The following is a 15,467-nucleotide window of genomic DNA, read 5'->3' as shown; positions in this document are numbered from 1 at the left end:
TATACAAACTAGCATTTTCTGACCTTTGGGATTTCTCAGTCGTTTTTATTTCGTGACCTTAAGTCGCCACCACTTGCCGGACGGCTGTACGGTTAAAGTTATTGCGCCGGCTACGTGGGCAAAATCAATACTCTCATTACAGCGGCGATGTTCGTCTGTTTTAAAAAGGCCGCGCTATCGACATACATACATTTTATTATTTTTTTTCGTCAATGTTGTGTAAGCAATCGGCTGACAGCAATCTTCAAGTCCCCAAAAAACTTTTATGTGATTTTTTTTTTTTTATGATTTCATTTAGTAAATAATGCCATAGTGACTACCATTGCTAGCAGCTATTCTGCTATTTATAATATATTATATTAAGTACCTACATACTGCACTATTGAAACAGAATATATTTTTAGTAATTGTTAAATATTTTAACTGAAAAATATCTTAATTTTGCAAGAAAACCATTATATTAAGAACGAATTATAAAAAAATTTAAAAACTTAAATCACTATAAATATTTTGAAAATTTGTGTAAACAATAATAATTGTCTTTAATTTTTATTATAATATAAGTAATGGCCGATCATTGTATTGAGTACCTAACCTTATAAATGGGCATAATATGTAATAAATATGATATAGGTATTGCTCCATAAAAAAATATATAACTTTATCATAATATGGTTATGGTAATTTATGCAATAATATATAAAAAAAAAATTAATTGATGAAAAAGATCTTATTTTAAGTAAGTACCTAAAAATTAGTTTGAGGATAACACTCGTTTTTTATTTTTTACTTTAGGTACTGACCTCGAAAAAAATAGATTTATTTGTACAATCAATTAATATTTTAACTTTTATTTTTATATAAATGGGGGAAAATCTTTTAAGATTTATCATCTTAAATTTAATTTACTTAATCTTTAAAGTATATATTGACAATTTAACTTTTTAATTACAAAATTAGTATTACAATTAGTTATATTATGATAACATCATCTTTGTATCGAGGAACTGAATCCATGAATGTTAACTTATTTACTTTTTAGTTTTTTTTTAAATTTTTAAGAATTTTAAATGCAATTTTTTAACAAGTACATTAAATTTATACCCTTTAGGTACCTTATATATTACTAATCATAACTTTTGTAACCTTAAATAGGATGTCTCTGATTATGTTTCAAAAAATGTATTTTGTTGTGCCTAGCGCGGACCATCAATTTATTGTGATTTGTAACCAACATATAGAGATATTTTATTAAAACTCCAGTCACTCAGCTTCTTTACACAGTAATACTTATTTAACAGAAAGTAATTTTACTACACTAAAGCTTTTGATTAATATTATACTAATAATATACCTATTTGTAGTTGTTTAAAAATTATTCAACTAATTAAAAATATTAAGTATTTCCTTATTACATATTCTAAGATGTTATCAAAAATGTTTGCACCTTAAATATTTTTATATCTAAATTTTATTTTTATTAAGAAAAATTCTTAATTTGTATTATGTAATACTTTTATCACTAGAGTATTTTAATCCAGTAGTTAGTTTATTAAAATACTTAATTTTGTGAAAATAGAAGTAATTATTAAAATTTATAAATATAATATTTAGTATTCACATTCTACTACAATTTGTAGTTTAGAATATAACTTTTTTTAGACATGATAAGACACAACAAAATAATAAATATTATACAATACATATAATAAAATATAATATATCAATTTATCTTTACATTCAAAAATATAAATATATTACATACATAATATACATAAATGATTATCTAAAATGATCACTTAAAAAAGCCATATAAATTAAGTGTCTTAATATAAGTTAAAAAAAGAGAAATTAAACTTAACCTCACATTATTTGCTCTCTATTATCTTTGCAGTCTTATTTAAACAACTAAAAAGTTGTAAGTATATATTATAAAAAACAATTTATAATTTTTTTTTTTTTAATTAATTATTAACATATCAATTACCAACATGATCATTCAATGAGAAGGATTTTTAAAATAGGTATTTTATGTGTCTAAATTTACTTATTACTTAGTAGATATGTACAAAATTCTGCATTACATATTTGCTCTTAGAGTAGGTTTTGATTTCAGTCACGTGTTTTGAGGTACTAATTATCATCACGTTACACCTGAAAAATGTATAATAACCAAAATATTACAATTCTAATATTTGAATATAAGCAAATAGTTTATATTTATCTAATTGACATTAATAAAACGACAACTATTTGCAATATTATGATGTCAATTTTTTTTGTTAAATTTATTATAAAAACTAATAATAATAATAATAATAATAAAAATTAAACATTTTAAGTTATTATTAGGATTTGAAACAAATATTTATTTTAAACATATACACTATTTTGTGTAGTAAATTAGTAGCATAATTTATGAAAAAACCTGATATGCTGATCATAAGATATATTAAATTTTAGTGTTTTCACTAAGACAATGGATTTGGCTGTCACAACCAGTATAGATAAAAACATAATATTATCTTTAAAATTCATCAACATCTTGCAGTATACATTTCCTATTTCTTAAATGAGAACTGTGTATTTTAATGACTACACAACTTAAAAAAACTGATTTTACCTATAGATTAATAAGAGAAGTATGATATTGGATTAACATTATTGTAGTATTTGTAATTTATAATCAGTAACAATTGCATATTAGTTAGTTATTTATTAAATAAGTATATTTTTTGGTTATATACTTATAATGTAATATTTATTTTTCAATGCGTAATTGAAAAAACGTATTAATTATATATTATTTTCAATGTCTTCAATTAAATTAATAAATGATAAAAATAAAAAAAAGAACACAAAACTATAATTTTAATTATGAAGTTGTAACTTACTGTTATATTATAGATATTATTCAGCATAAACAATAAAATGCTGATGATCAACATCGGGTATTTCAACATTAACATACTGTTGATTTAGATCATCTGGTACCTGGCTTATTGACCGATTTGGTCTTGGTCGTGACATATGTCTACTATAAAATAATTTTTGTCAGTCTTTACATTTAGCTATATATTATACACAAATTAATAGTTCAATACATACTTTGCTTTTGCATGTGTTAATATATGAGACTTCAAGTTAGTTGATTGGGCAAACTTTTTATTGCATGCATCAAATGGACACACATATGGTCGGTCACCTGTATGTATCCTCACATGTGTTCTGAGATTGAAGTCTAATGAAAACCTCTTACCACAACCTTCAAAAGTACACTGAAAAAGTATGTAGTTCAATTAATAAATGAATAATAGGTTTATTTAAATTATGTCTTATATACCTGAAAAGGTTTTTCGCCAGTATGTACTAATTGATGACGTTTAAGTTTTGAACTTTCAACAAATGCCTTACCACACTCTGCACACACATGAACACGTGGTCCATGAGTATGCAAATGCTTTCGCATAGCTGAGTTATCGCGAAACATTTTTGAGCAGTTTTTGTTAGGGCATGCAATAGTGCGGTCCATCATTTCTGAACTATAAGATTTTTTTGCTTTTGACTTATGACCAGGTCTATAAATGTCATAACATCATAAGATTAACTAGTATGAACAAAAAATTTAGATATTAAATTTTAATTGAACATACCTCGCAAAGTCTGAGAGTTGTTTTGGATCACTAAGGTTTATTTGAGGTATTTCTTCAGAAATTGTTTGCTCAGTCATATATTCTTCATAATCAGGATCAGGATCAGGTTCAGGGTTGCTAACCTCTTCTAAAATGTAATCTATATTATGATAAAGAATTATTTTAGTTTTTGATCATCTTGAAATAATCGAACAATTAACATAATATAATATAATATAATATTATTATAGTGATAATAATTTATACCATCATCTGTCCCGGAAGCCCACATAGTAACAGAAAACTCTCCTTCCAATGTTCGAATTTGAACTTGCTTCTGTTCCCATTTTCTTGGTCGACCAATTGGTATTGGTTCAGGAGGTGATGGATGCGATTGTGCTAAATAGTGGTCTTCTGTATTTTCTTTCTTAAACCTAAAAATATTAATAATGAAAATGTACAACAATTTCTAATTAGTCTTTCACAACCTTAAAAATTACTTAAAACAAAATACATGTTGTTTAATTTATGTATAATTTGTAAACTATGCTAACTTAATTTTCACATAATTACATTTCTATTTATTCAAATACATAAATCAAACATAAGAAGTTTATAAGTTACACATTTTAAAACATTGAGTATGTAAAACGAATGGGGGCATTTTCTCATGCATTTCAAATTTAATCATAAATATATTTTTATCTTACAGTTCATCAAAAGATGGGTATCCTACAAAAATATAAGAATGAAATGTAGTTATATATAGTTAATGATAATATATGTGTAAAATAAAAATAGCTGACAAAATATAATGTTATGTATAACTTTTTTTTAATATATTATGATTAACAGTATTTATATAATACCTATCTAAGATAATAATAAAAATTAAAAAAAAGTTGTTAAGAATAAGTTTTCATACAACAAACTTATAGTTTTTACATCAATTTGTTTTTTCTGTTATACCATCAATTAATCTATTTAATATTTTTCCATTATTTAAGGTAAAGTAGTACCAAATCATTTCATACCAAAAACTATACTTAATTTTAGAACCATAGTTGTGAAGTCTACCTAATTTTAAATAAAAAATCAATATTGTCATTTCAAAAATTGTAATAAATGATACTGTCTGTTTAATAATTTATGATTATCCATTATACATAAAATAAGAAGCACATAACAAAGGTTAAAAATGTTAAATGTCTTTGAAGTTAACAATATAATATAGAGGTAGGTATCTCCTAACTTATATAACGTATCATAATCATTAAAAAAAATTAGTTTTGCCCTACACTGTTGAACAAACAACATAATACTAAAACTAAAATTCTCATTTATAATCAATTCAAAGATTAATAACAAAAACTATTATCTTTTAATTAGAGTGTATTTTAGAATTGTTATTTTAAATCAATCAATGATGTATTAGTGTAAACACAAGCTATAATTCACAAATAAACATAAGTAAATATTGATAATAGTGGACAGAGGGATGTACTGAATACAATTTCATATTTAAGTACATTGATAAAAATGTTGTAAATATGAAATATTGAAATCTTAATACATAACATTTTAGTTTGATCATAGAAGACCTACATGGGACCTCAACATCGGAACTTGATGTAGCGTGAAAATGTTCAATTATGTAGTTTTACAACCTTTATTAAGAGAAATCAAAACACATCCTATATGAACTACATAAAAAGTTTGGAGCACAAACTCTGATGATGGTAACAGTCAACCGTTGGCTACTGACCAGTCTAGTATGTACAAGCGGTTTACCTGGACGGTCCTGGGCTTTCAGGCTGGGCATACAGCTCTTGGGGTACGACACTCTCGTAAACGTAGGTGAGCTGACCATCATCCATATCTTGATGATGGTGGTGCTGGTGTTGGTTATGGTGCTGGTGCTGATGATGGCCCTGTAGAAGCATAGTGGTGTTCTCGTTTTTCGTCAGCCCTTGGACAGGCGTCATAATTATTTGCCGGCCGTTCTGATCAACCACGGTCTCGACGATTTCGCACGGCATTTCCACCGGTATTTGCTCGTTCAATTTCAATTCATCATCTTCGTCGACTTCAGTTTTCAATGTTTTCATGTAATCTGCCGGCGACGCCATTTTGTTTGTTATTGTTTATAGTACAAAAAATATGTCGCACGCACGTCCGAGCAAAGGTACGCGCGAGGAAAATGGCGACCGTCGAGCGTGCGCGTGTGAGCGTAGATGGTCGTCAGAGTAGACGGACGGGTAGTCGAACGACGCCATTTAATGTGGGAACAAAGTAATTTGCGGACAGATGGCAGAACATAGCGCGGTCAAAAAAAAACGTATTCGATAACAGTGCCACCAACCAAACAGGCGGTTGCGCGTCGCGTCCATGACCGTCGATGGCGTTATCAAAATGCTTCCGCGCGATCGTGAACCGCCTGTCTTCAATGTTTGCATCACTGTGGTAACCACACTAGCGCAAACCACGGATATAGATTAGAAATTTAAAAGTTTAGATTTAGAACGTCTCTAAGACTCTAGAGCCGTCAAGGCATAGTCAAGTTATTTTTACAAATTTTTTAATATAATAATATATGAAATTATGAAAGGAAATAATGCAAAATTTAAATAAGGTTATCAAGTGCAATATTTTTTCTTGGTTCTATTCATGTTCAGTTTTTTCTGGCCGTCGATGTTAACTAAGTATTTTATTCATTGCTGTAGTTTTAAGATTTATTTAAATTTAAGAAAAATTAATAAATATGTATTTACAGTATTTTTTATAAATTTGTGATCAAACCTGATATATTAGTGATTTACTTAATAAATGAGTGGTATGTTGTTTAAAATTATAGGGTCCAAGTTAAGACGAGTTCATAGAAAATAATCAAAGTCATATGTACTTAAAAATTATTTTTATGTTCTAAACTTTTAAATGTTACTTGATTGTTTTTTTACTAAACTGTCCTGGTTATTTTATAAATTTATCGAGTGTGTACTTTGATGCCATCACCCAATTCCGCCAATCTACCCGCTATGGTAAAATTATTACCACTTAAATTCACAATAATTTATGCTGATTATTTATTAGAAACTTACATAGGTGAAACTATAACATTTCTTCCAAAAATATGGGCATGCATGACAAAAAGTTTATGTCTAATTACTTACAATTGTGAATCTTTTCATTCACCCTTAAATAAACAGTAATATAAATCACATACAAGATACAACTATAAGTATATTTTTAAAACATTTGGTTGAAAACGTCCAGGTTAAGATGAATGAATCCACTTTATTAAAATGTACTAGGACTTAAAAGACTACAACTGATTTTACTGATTTTAAAAATAAAATATCTCATTACTCTTACAATATAAGGAGTGTTGCATTTAATTATTTCAAGTTAAAACTTTATTTTATACCTTAGTATATTTTTAAATATAATGAAACAATATCTCAAACAATTTTATGTATTTATGAATAAGTGACTTAATTTATTATAGGTACTATACTGACTTTTTATTTATTTTAGTTATTAGTTAGGTATAATATTCTTTTTCAACATTTTATGTTGTCATAATATAAACAATGTACAATTATTTTAAGTTAAAATTTAACAAAACAAGTAAATAATATGGATAATATCCTAAGAATATAGAATACCTGTATTGTAATAATTTTACCATAACATGTAGATTAGTGGAAACAGGAATCGAACCTTTTTTAAATTGGTGGAATCAGACAATGGTGGACACTGTCATTTCAAATTTTGACGGAAACGGGTAATTCCTTTTTTATCTTATTATTTATATGATAGATAATTTTTTATAATATATTGTTTGTTTTTATTTTTAGACTTACTTGACTCCATAAGTCATCAATTATTTTATCAGTGAATTGAAGATTAACAGAATACAGCAGCTTAAAATTATAACACTAGAAGCTCTCTAAAATCAAGAGTAAAATAATTATTTAATAATATAATGGAAATCAGAAAAAGAAAAAAATAAGAAAATTATGACTGAATAAGAACACATTAATGAAATTCATCTTTTTGTCATAAAACATTGTATGAACTGCTATTTGTATATAGCACTGCTACTAATACCATTATGATAGTTATTGAGACCTGTTATGTTGTATTATATGCTAAAATATTAATTATTTGGAAGTTGGAAATGTTGATTAATTTAATCATGCAATATTTTATTTATAATACGACTTATTTAAAGCTCAACTGAAACATAACATAATTCACTTAGTGTCTTAGTGATGTTATGTTAAGTTCATTATTGTTATAATGTTTTAAATTCAATGGAGAACTAAATTATCATATGCGTTCAAATAAAATTTTAGATAAATTACAGTGGAATCTCTATTTAACAAACTTAAAAGTTCTTTAAAAAAATTTACTATAAAAAAGTTAAAAATTAATAGAAATTATACAGAAGTTGTATTGAAAAAAAATAATATTTTTTTTATTAACTCAAAAAACTAATTTTTAATGTATAAAATTTATAATATGTTTGTATAATATTAATAAATTAATTAGAATAAAAAAATAGGTTTAAATTATATTATTAAGTATGTATATCAAATTTATTCTTTGTTGTCGAAGATAAGTTTCTCATATACTATTATACTGTTGTATAAAATACCTATGTACAATTTTGACCGTACAATATGTTTGCACTTATTTAAATAAATATTGACAAGTGTGTAGTTTGTAATTATGTATGAATATTGAATACAATAGTTTTTAAATTTGTTATAGAAAAATAATACAACATTAATTTTTAAATAGTAACATTTTTGAATGAAAATTGTATGGTTCCATAAAATATTTTATTAAATAGAGGTTCCAATGGTTCAACTATACTAACTTAAACTTAACTATATACATTCAATATCTATGAAGTAAATTTTGTTATATTTTACGGACAACCATTTTTAAAACTTTCTCTTGTTTATCCACTTTATCCTGAATTTAACTTATAGATAGGTAATAAAAAAATCTATAATATATGACTAAAGCTTTCCTTGTTCAATTTAAAAATAGAAATACTAATTTTGTTTTAAATACACAATATGAATCATATTTATTATAAATCATAAATGTTTTTGATAGAGTTAGGTACCTACTTGTAATTATTATAATGAAATATATGTAAAATAACTTCTGAATGATTGAACTGTTTACATATTATTAATTTGTCGAGGACAAAGATACAAATCTTTTATATTAGTCATTAAAAACTATAGTATGTATATAATATAAATTTGAATTATTATTATTATTTTGTACCCAGTAAGGAACAGATTCAAGTTACGGTAATAATTTTTTTGTTGTATCTGTGTAAACTTTAGTTTGATGTGATACCACTGTTATTTATTTTTTCTTTTATACAAATAGTACTTTAAACTTTTAGTGTTATGAATTACAAATTCATAGTTGGCTAACATGATGTATTTGAGAATCAAATTTAATCATACATATTTATACTTTTTTTTATATTAATATATTTTTAGAACAGAAAACAATTAAGATAAATTTTAAATCTCTTTAATTTATACTCATATCCAATTACTGTATTAAATACCTTATAATAATAATTAATAATAATATTAACAATTTTTTAAAATCTTGAATAGGTAACAAATAAAAATTATAGGTAAAAGATTAAAACTATCGGTATTATTACATATGGAACATTGGAAAATCTTAGATCTAAAACTCATTTAAAATTTACATATTAGAGAAAAATTTTACCTATTTTAACATTTAAATTTTTTAATCATAAAAATATGATTTTAATAATTTTAATTAACTTCATGTCTTCATCTATATAGTATTAATCGTAATAAAAATATTAACGAATGAAGTGTTTTAAAATCCATTTATTATACATTTTCAGCCTGCAGACTTATTTAAGTTAACACATTTGCCATTTTTATTAGGTACCTACTTATTTTATATTTACCTATACATTAAATATTAATTATTTTTCATAATTTTTAAGTATACTTAAATATATAATATAGAAACTTCTAGTAAATTAAAAATGCTATATTATATAATATAGCCTATATATAATACACCGCCAAGAACTCGGGAGAGCTCAAGTTTAAAAAGCAAGTACCTGTCTAGTATGGACATTTTGGTTCTCCAGCTTGACCGAATTATGCTTGAGATAGATACCTGTTTATGATGAAAAACTTAACAATGGTGTTGACATTTTAAATAACACCAGTTTTAATTATTAAGCGAGATAATACTTTGCAATATCTATCATATAAATTAATTTATGGATACCTACTTGCAAAATATTTTTACTAAACTTTTTCTCAATAATTATTTATAAATGGTAAGTAATAAGTGTTTATGAACATTTTGATAATGTTAAATTTTACTTAGCACAAATCAGATAGTTCATTCAATATTGCTATTAAACGCTTCAATCAACATTAGATACCAATTAACTATGATTCAATTAAATTCAATATTTTTGGAACATAAATTATTATTTATTACTATCGCATTATTTGGCACAATATAATTTTAAATGTGAACAAACATATTTTTTTTAGGTATTACAAAATGACTAACAATTAACAACGCAACAAAACAATAAATAAAATTAGTAATAACTAATAAGGTAATAAGTAGGTATATGTGTAGTTGTTACTTATTATGCTGTATTAGACAGTTTTTTAAGGAGTAAAATATAGGCAAACACACAATCACAACCAATTGCTATAACAAGAAGTGTAAAGAAATTAGATAGGTAATTTAAAAAAAAAATACTTGTAATTTTAAGATGAAATACTTATTTCTGATGTAATTACACAATTAGATTATGAACGAAATGATGACTGTATTAATTTTTCAATGATATGTGCATAACTAGTCGAAATAATGCTTTAATTTCAAACTTCGGGGGTGGTTTCCGATGGCAAAATGAAGATCTTTGGTGCATTATAGAGGTAAAAAGTAAACATTTTCTAACAGTTTTCAAAAAAATGATGGAAAAACGGGAATTATTACATAAAATCAATTTTCGACCAAATCGATTTTTTTATATGGTTGTAATTCAAAAACTAATACTTCAAGTAAATACTTGAAATTTTCACCAACTGTTTATATTAGTGTTATCTATATACAGTAAAGTTTTCAAAATATTTTGAATTTTTGTGCTATTTATAAACCACTAAAATTTTCGATTTTTCTAAGAATTTTTTTTGAAGTGTCGATAAAAAAATTTTGGATGACCAAAAAACCTTGAAAATTTTAATACAATATTCCTTATGAGTATAATTATAGTGATTAAAATATTATAAGAACATATAGTCACAATTTTTTTTTATTAGCATTTGAAGTTCAAATATTGACAAAAATTCGTTAAAATCATGAATATTTGCAAATTATTTTGTAGGTATAATTCATAAAAATTTCTGGATGAGTAGCTTAAAGCTGATAATTTATTACAAGATTTTCCATTATAGTTTAACTTACAATAATTATAAAAGAACTTAAATTTTGGTGTATTCAGACCATTAAAACATAAACCACCTTTGTCACCAACCACTGGAAATTATATCCTATAGGCGACAAATCATCTTCGTTCAGAATCGTATTTCGTATGACGTGTACAATGATAGGAACTTATCATTGGATTCAAATTTAACACTCCAATAGTGTATAATAGTGATCCACACGGCGCCTAATGTACAGCAGAGTGGTACCCACATACCCGTTTTTTACTTATTGTAGTAACAAAAGTTATAATAATTGAAAAGTTAAATAAAAGTATGGTCCATGGATAATAATATAGGTAATATAAGTTATAATACGAGTACAAGTAAGTGTTATTGTGTTAACATGCAACTTATAAATGTAGTTTTGCTATTATGGAGGTAAATAGTTAATCCAAGTGAATCTATATAGTGTACTTTATAAAGTTAAAAAAATTATTATGTACGGGAAAACAGCAGACTAAAAAAGGCTGTGCCATTAAACAAAATATCTAAAGACTATTAGAGCAAGTGAAACAAGTATAGATAGTAGACCTATTTTAATAATTCATATTCCTCAATGTGATTGGCTATTGGCACCTATATTGGCTATATTAATCACCTATTCATAAATAACCATAGTAGTTTCAGTCTTCAATAAGTGTACCAAGAACCTATACTCAATCTATTTCTTTGTTACTTTAAACCATAGGTGTATTAACGGAGTGAGACTTTTTTAAATTTTTGATGAAAAATTGTTTAATTATTTAATATTTTAAACTGATTATAGAGAGTATAGGTTAGTAAATATATTATCGTATATACAATAATATGTAAATTAATAATTGTTTTTATTTTATACAATAGGCAATAATAATATTAAATTTACATTTGATATTTTTATTTTCATTAGGTAACAAAAAAATTTTAATTTATTTTAAACTAATAACAAATCTTACTGAATTATAGTAGATCAAGCAACCCTTTCTAAAATAATTCTGCACACCATGTGAAAAATTCCTGCGCACGTCTATGCTTCTAACTTTATGTATGTAGTCATAATTATTACAGGTTTGAAAGTTAATACATTTTTTTTATATAGGTATAAAGAGCTAAAATAGACTTTTCATCTATACGTTACAAGTAAGAGTTATACCTATTTCAACGTTTAAACTTTCAAACTTTTACTTAAATCTCTATAACAATATACGCCTCTATAATAGGTACATATAAATTTAACTTAAAAATGATGCACGGGTACATATTATAACGCACGCAATTAAAAGTTTGGTCAAGAAAAGAATAACACGAAAACTTTTTTGTTGGCCGTGGATGATCGTATAGTATACAGTAATTATCCAGGATCTGCAGTGCGTACTCGTTAACTGTATTCGACAAATATATACCTATACAGTATACATATATTATGTAGGTGTATGTATAGAGCTCTGTGTAATACAGACAACTAGTTTGTTCCTATTGTGCACAGGCTACCGAATAACAACAAGGGGGATACGGAGAGAGTTTGTTCGGATTAAAGGGATAATAGACAGATCGGTTCATTGAGCTCACTGTTCGGAGATCTTTTTTTTTTAGCCGTACAAGTGCATTTTTTTTTTTTTTTACCTCCGTCATTATCGTCGTTGTATAATAATTTGTATTATATTCTTTAAAAATGTTCATTGTGCGGGTGCGTGTTTGTACCCATTGCGTCGGTTCGTATTAGATCCCACAAGTGCAAAAACACTGTTCAATCGACCGGTTCCATCGATAATGGTATTTACACGCTTATTATATTATGTAGGTACGTGACGCTCATCATCCATACCGCGAAACGATAACGCTACGGTCTTCCGACAGTCGGTTCGCTTACAAAGGAGTCGCGCGCAGGAACTATGCTGCATTTTTGGTATACCGGAAATTCTTTCGGCAACATTTAAACGCGCGTATTACACGGGTCACAGCTACGCAATATAATATATAAATCGCCTTTGTCGGTGATTTTATTTTACCGACAATAGCAAATTGGACCTTAAATGTCTCCTCATATATTACTACATTGTGTATAGGTAAGTAATTAAACGGTTTATGAATGCGCTAGCTGATCGATAAAAACGTCGAGATCCGATGCGACGAAGACGACATACAAAATAAAAATAAAAAATATATACATCAAATGGTCGGACAGGTAGAATTAAATTCGGGTATTTAGACTGTGCATTATAATGGAAATATCGAGGGTGTGCTAATACGACGGTGTATTATACTGCGGGTACCTTTGAATGGAAAGTATTACAAAAAAGCCGTGAGACCCGATTGTATGATTTTGTATTTATCCAAAATGAACATAGTATTGTGTAATAAACGGATATAGGTTATTATTATATTATTACTATAAAAGTACCTATACTGAATAGTGGTAGGTACCTATGGTGTATTTTAATGATGAGAGATATTGAAGAGTAGGTAGGTATAGGTTAGACATTTAGTTAATATTATACAACAAATAATGGTTAATCGATAAATAAAAATAATTTTAACTCAGTACAAATATCAACTACGAGTATATAGCAGCTGATATAATAATATAATGTATAGGCTCATTTTAAAATGTACTTTTATAGCTATGATATAATTCAATATAGATACTATGACTAATGTAGAATATTTGAATATTATATATTTCACCTACCTTTATGGCTGTACAGAACATAAACAGTATACACACTTGAACATTTCAAACAAAAGTTCTCGTGTGCTGAATTATTATATACTGACATAGGTGCATGTTATATAGTAAGTATCTTATTATATAATATACTGGTTGAACGTGGTGGAGTGGTGTAGAGATACCTCACAAAATGTTGGTCTACTATTCCATTTCTGCACCTAAACTTTAAATACTTAAAACTAGGGCTCAGATATCAAAGGATATGCTTCTTTGTTTATGTATGCGATAGAAATCTAATTTTTATACATAAATTCGTTTCACGACGTCATTTTAATTCCAGATAAATCAATTTATTTTAATTTTTTTTTTATGTAAATGGTTTTTTTGGCCTTTTTTATTGCTTATTTTTAATTATTCTAATAGTGGATTTTTATAATATGTTTATTATTATTAATAATAATAATAATAATAATAATAATAAAAAAATTATTTAATTAGAAATGTAAAAACTTGAAATACGGACTATATGTTTATATTAGGTTATTATTGTTTTTGTTATCGGTTTGATTATCGACCTACATAGGTACCTACAGCTTACAGTACCTACGGTCAGTACGCCTTTAAAATCGATATCGACCATTTCAAAATTTAAGATTTAGTGTTGTAATTTGAAACCTCTTGTATGAAGTATACACCGATCACTTTAGTGGATGTACATAGGTAGTTCGTTTTCTAAGTATAAAAACGTTTTATCAAAATGGAGCTCATTCTGCAGTCGGACAATAGATTCAGTTTCACTACTGCAAATCTAAGGAAATATATGGTACCTAGTTAATTATTTTTTAGATTTAAACTAATTTTTCAAATTTTTTTATGAATTTTTATGACTAGTACATGTTAATTTGTGGTCAAGCTTTTTTTTTGATTTTTTTTTTAAATAAAAGCTTAAAAATTAAGACTTATACGAATTATTACTCGTAGTAATAATTTATTTAGCCTATCTATATGATGAAAGAATTAATCCTATACGACGTAGGGGCTTATTATCAAAAAATGATAGATAAAGAATTTATTATTAATATTTTTAAAAATAGTTTCATTTTATATAACTTAAAATACGGCCGAAGGGGGGCTAAAGCCCTTTAGCCCCCCCCTCAGATCATCATGGAATATTCCATTGACCATTGAAATTTATTTTTTTGTTACAAGCTCGATAATTTTAATGTGAAAAATTAAACATGGCTTAGAACTTCTATATATCAAGACTAAATATATACGTATATTTTACATATCTGTATAGTCATATACAGCGAGAGAGATATATCTAATAATATTTCTGCAGAATGTATTTTAAATCAATTTTCAAAATAAGGCGTTCTTCAAAAAAAAAAAAACAAGATTAAGTATACTTAAAAATGTATTCATTTTGTAGTTTTATTTGTTTAAAATATTCAATTGTCATTTACTTAGTTATGGGTGGGCATGTAGAGTGATAATCCCTGCAATTATCTTTCATCGGAATAGGCTTGAGTAATTATTATAATGTATAATTAATAAACTATAATAAACAAATTTTGTAAGATTTCAAAAATACCTTTAAGGCTTTAAAGATATAAAATGAAGTATAAGTATAGCTAGTATAGGTTTATA

The 15,467-nt window shown here is 26.0% G+C and overlaps 1 protein-coding gene across 2 annotated transcripts; it reads right to left on the bottom strand.

Moving 5' to 3' along the window:
• Positions 1-1,686: 1,686 nt before the first annotated feature.
• LOC114124550 (transcriptional repressor protein YY1-like) lies at positions 1,687-5,897 on the bottom strand. Of its 2 annotated transcripts, none has more exons than XM_027987841.2 (7): positions 5,424-5,897; positions 3,900-4,066; positions 3,654-3,792; positions 3,344-3,578; positions 3,109-3,278; positions 2,895-3,034; positions 1,687-2,154 (listed from the first exon to the last, which is right to left on the bottom strand). In XM_027987841.2, exons 1-6 carry the CDS (start codon positions 5,759-5,761, stop codon positions 2,911-2,913), a joined length of 1,173 nt encoding a protein of 390 aa, XP_027843642.1. In that variant the 5' UTR covers positions 5,762-5,897; the 3' UTR covers positions 1,687-2,154; positions 2,895-2,910. The 2 variants fall into 2 exon arrangements, with proteins under 2 accessions (XP_027843642.1, XP_027843640.1); XM_027987839.2 differs by having other exon boundaries at positions 2,895-3,037; positions 5,424-5,893.
• Between the last annotated feature and the right edge of the window lie 9,570 nt (positions 5,898-15,467).

This window comes from Aphis gossypii, chromosome 3 (genome assembly GCF_020184175.1).
Source record: "Aphis gossypii isolate Hap1 chromosome 3, ASM2018417v2, whole genome shotgun sequence".
NCBI lineage: Eukaryota > Metazoa > Arthropoda > Insecta > Hemiptera > Aphididae > Aphis > Aphis gossypii.
This window is presented reverse-complemented; position numbering and strand designations above follow the sequence as displayed.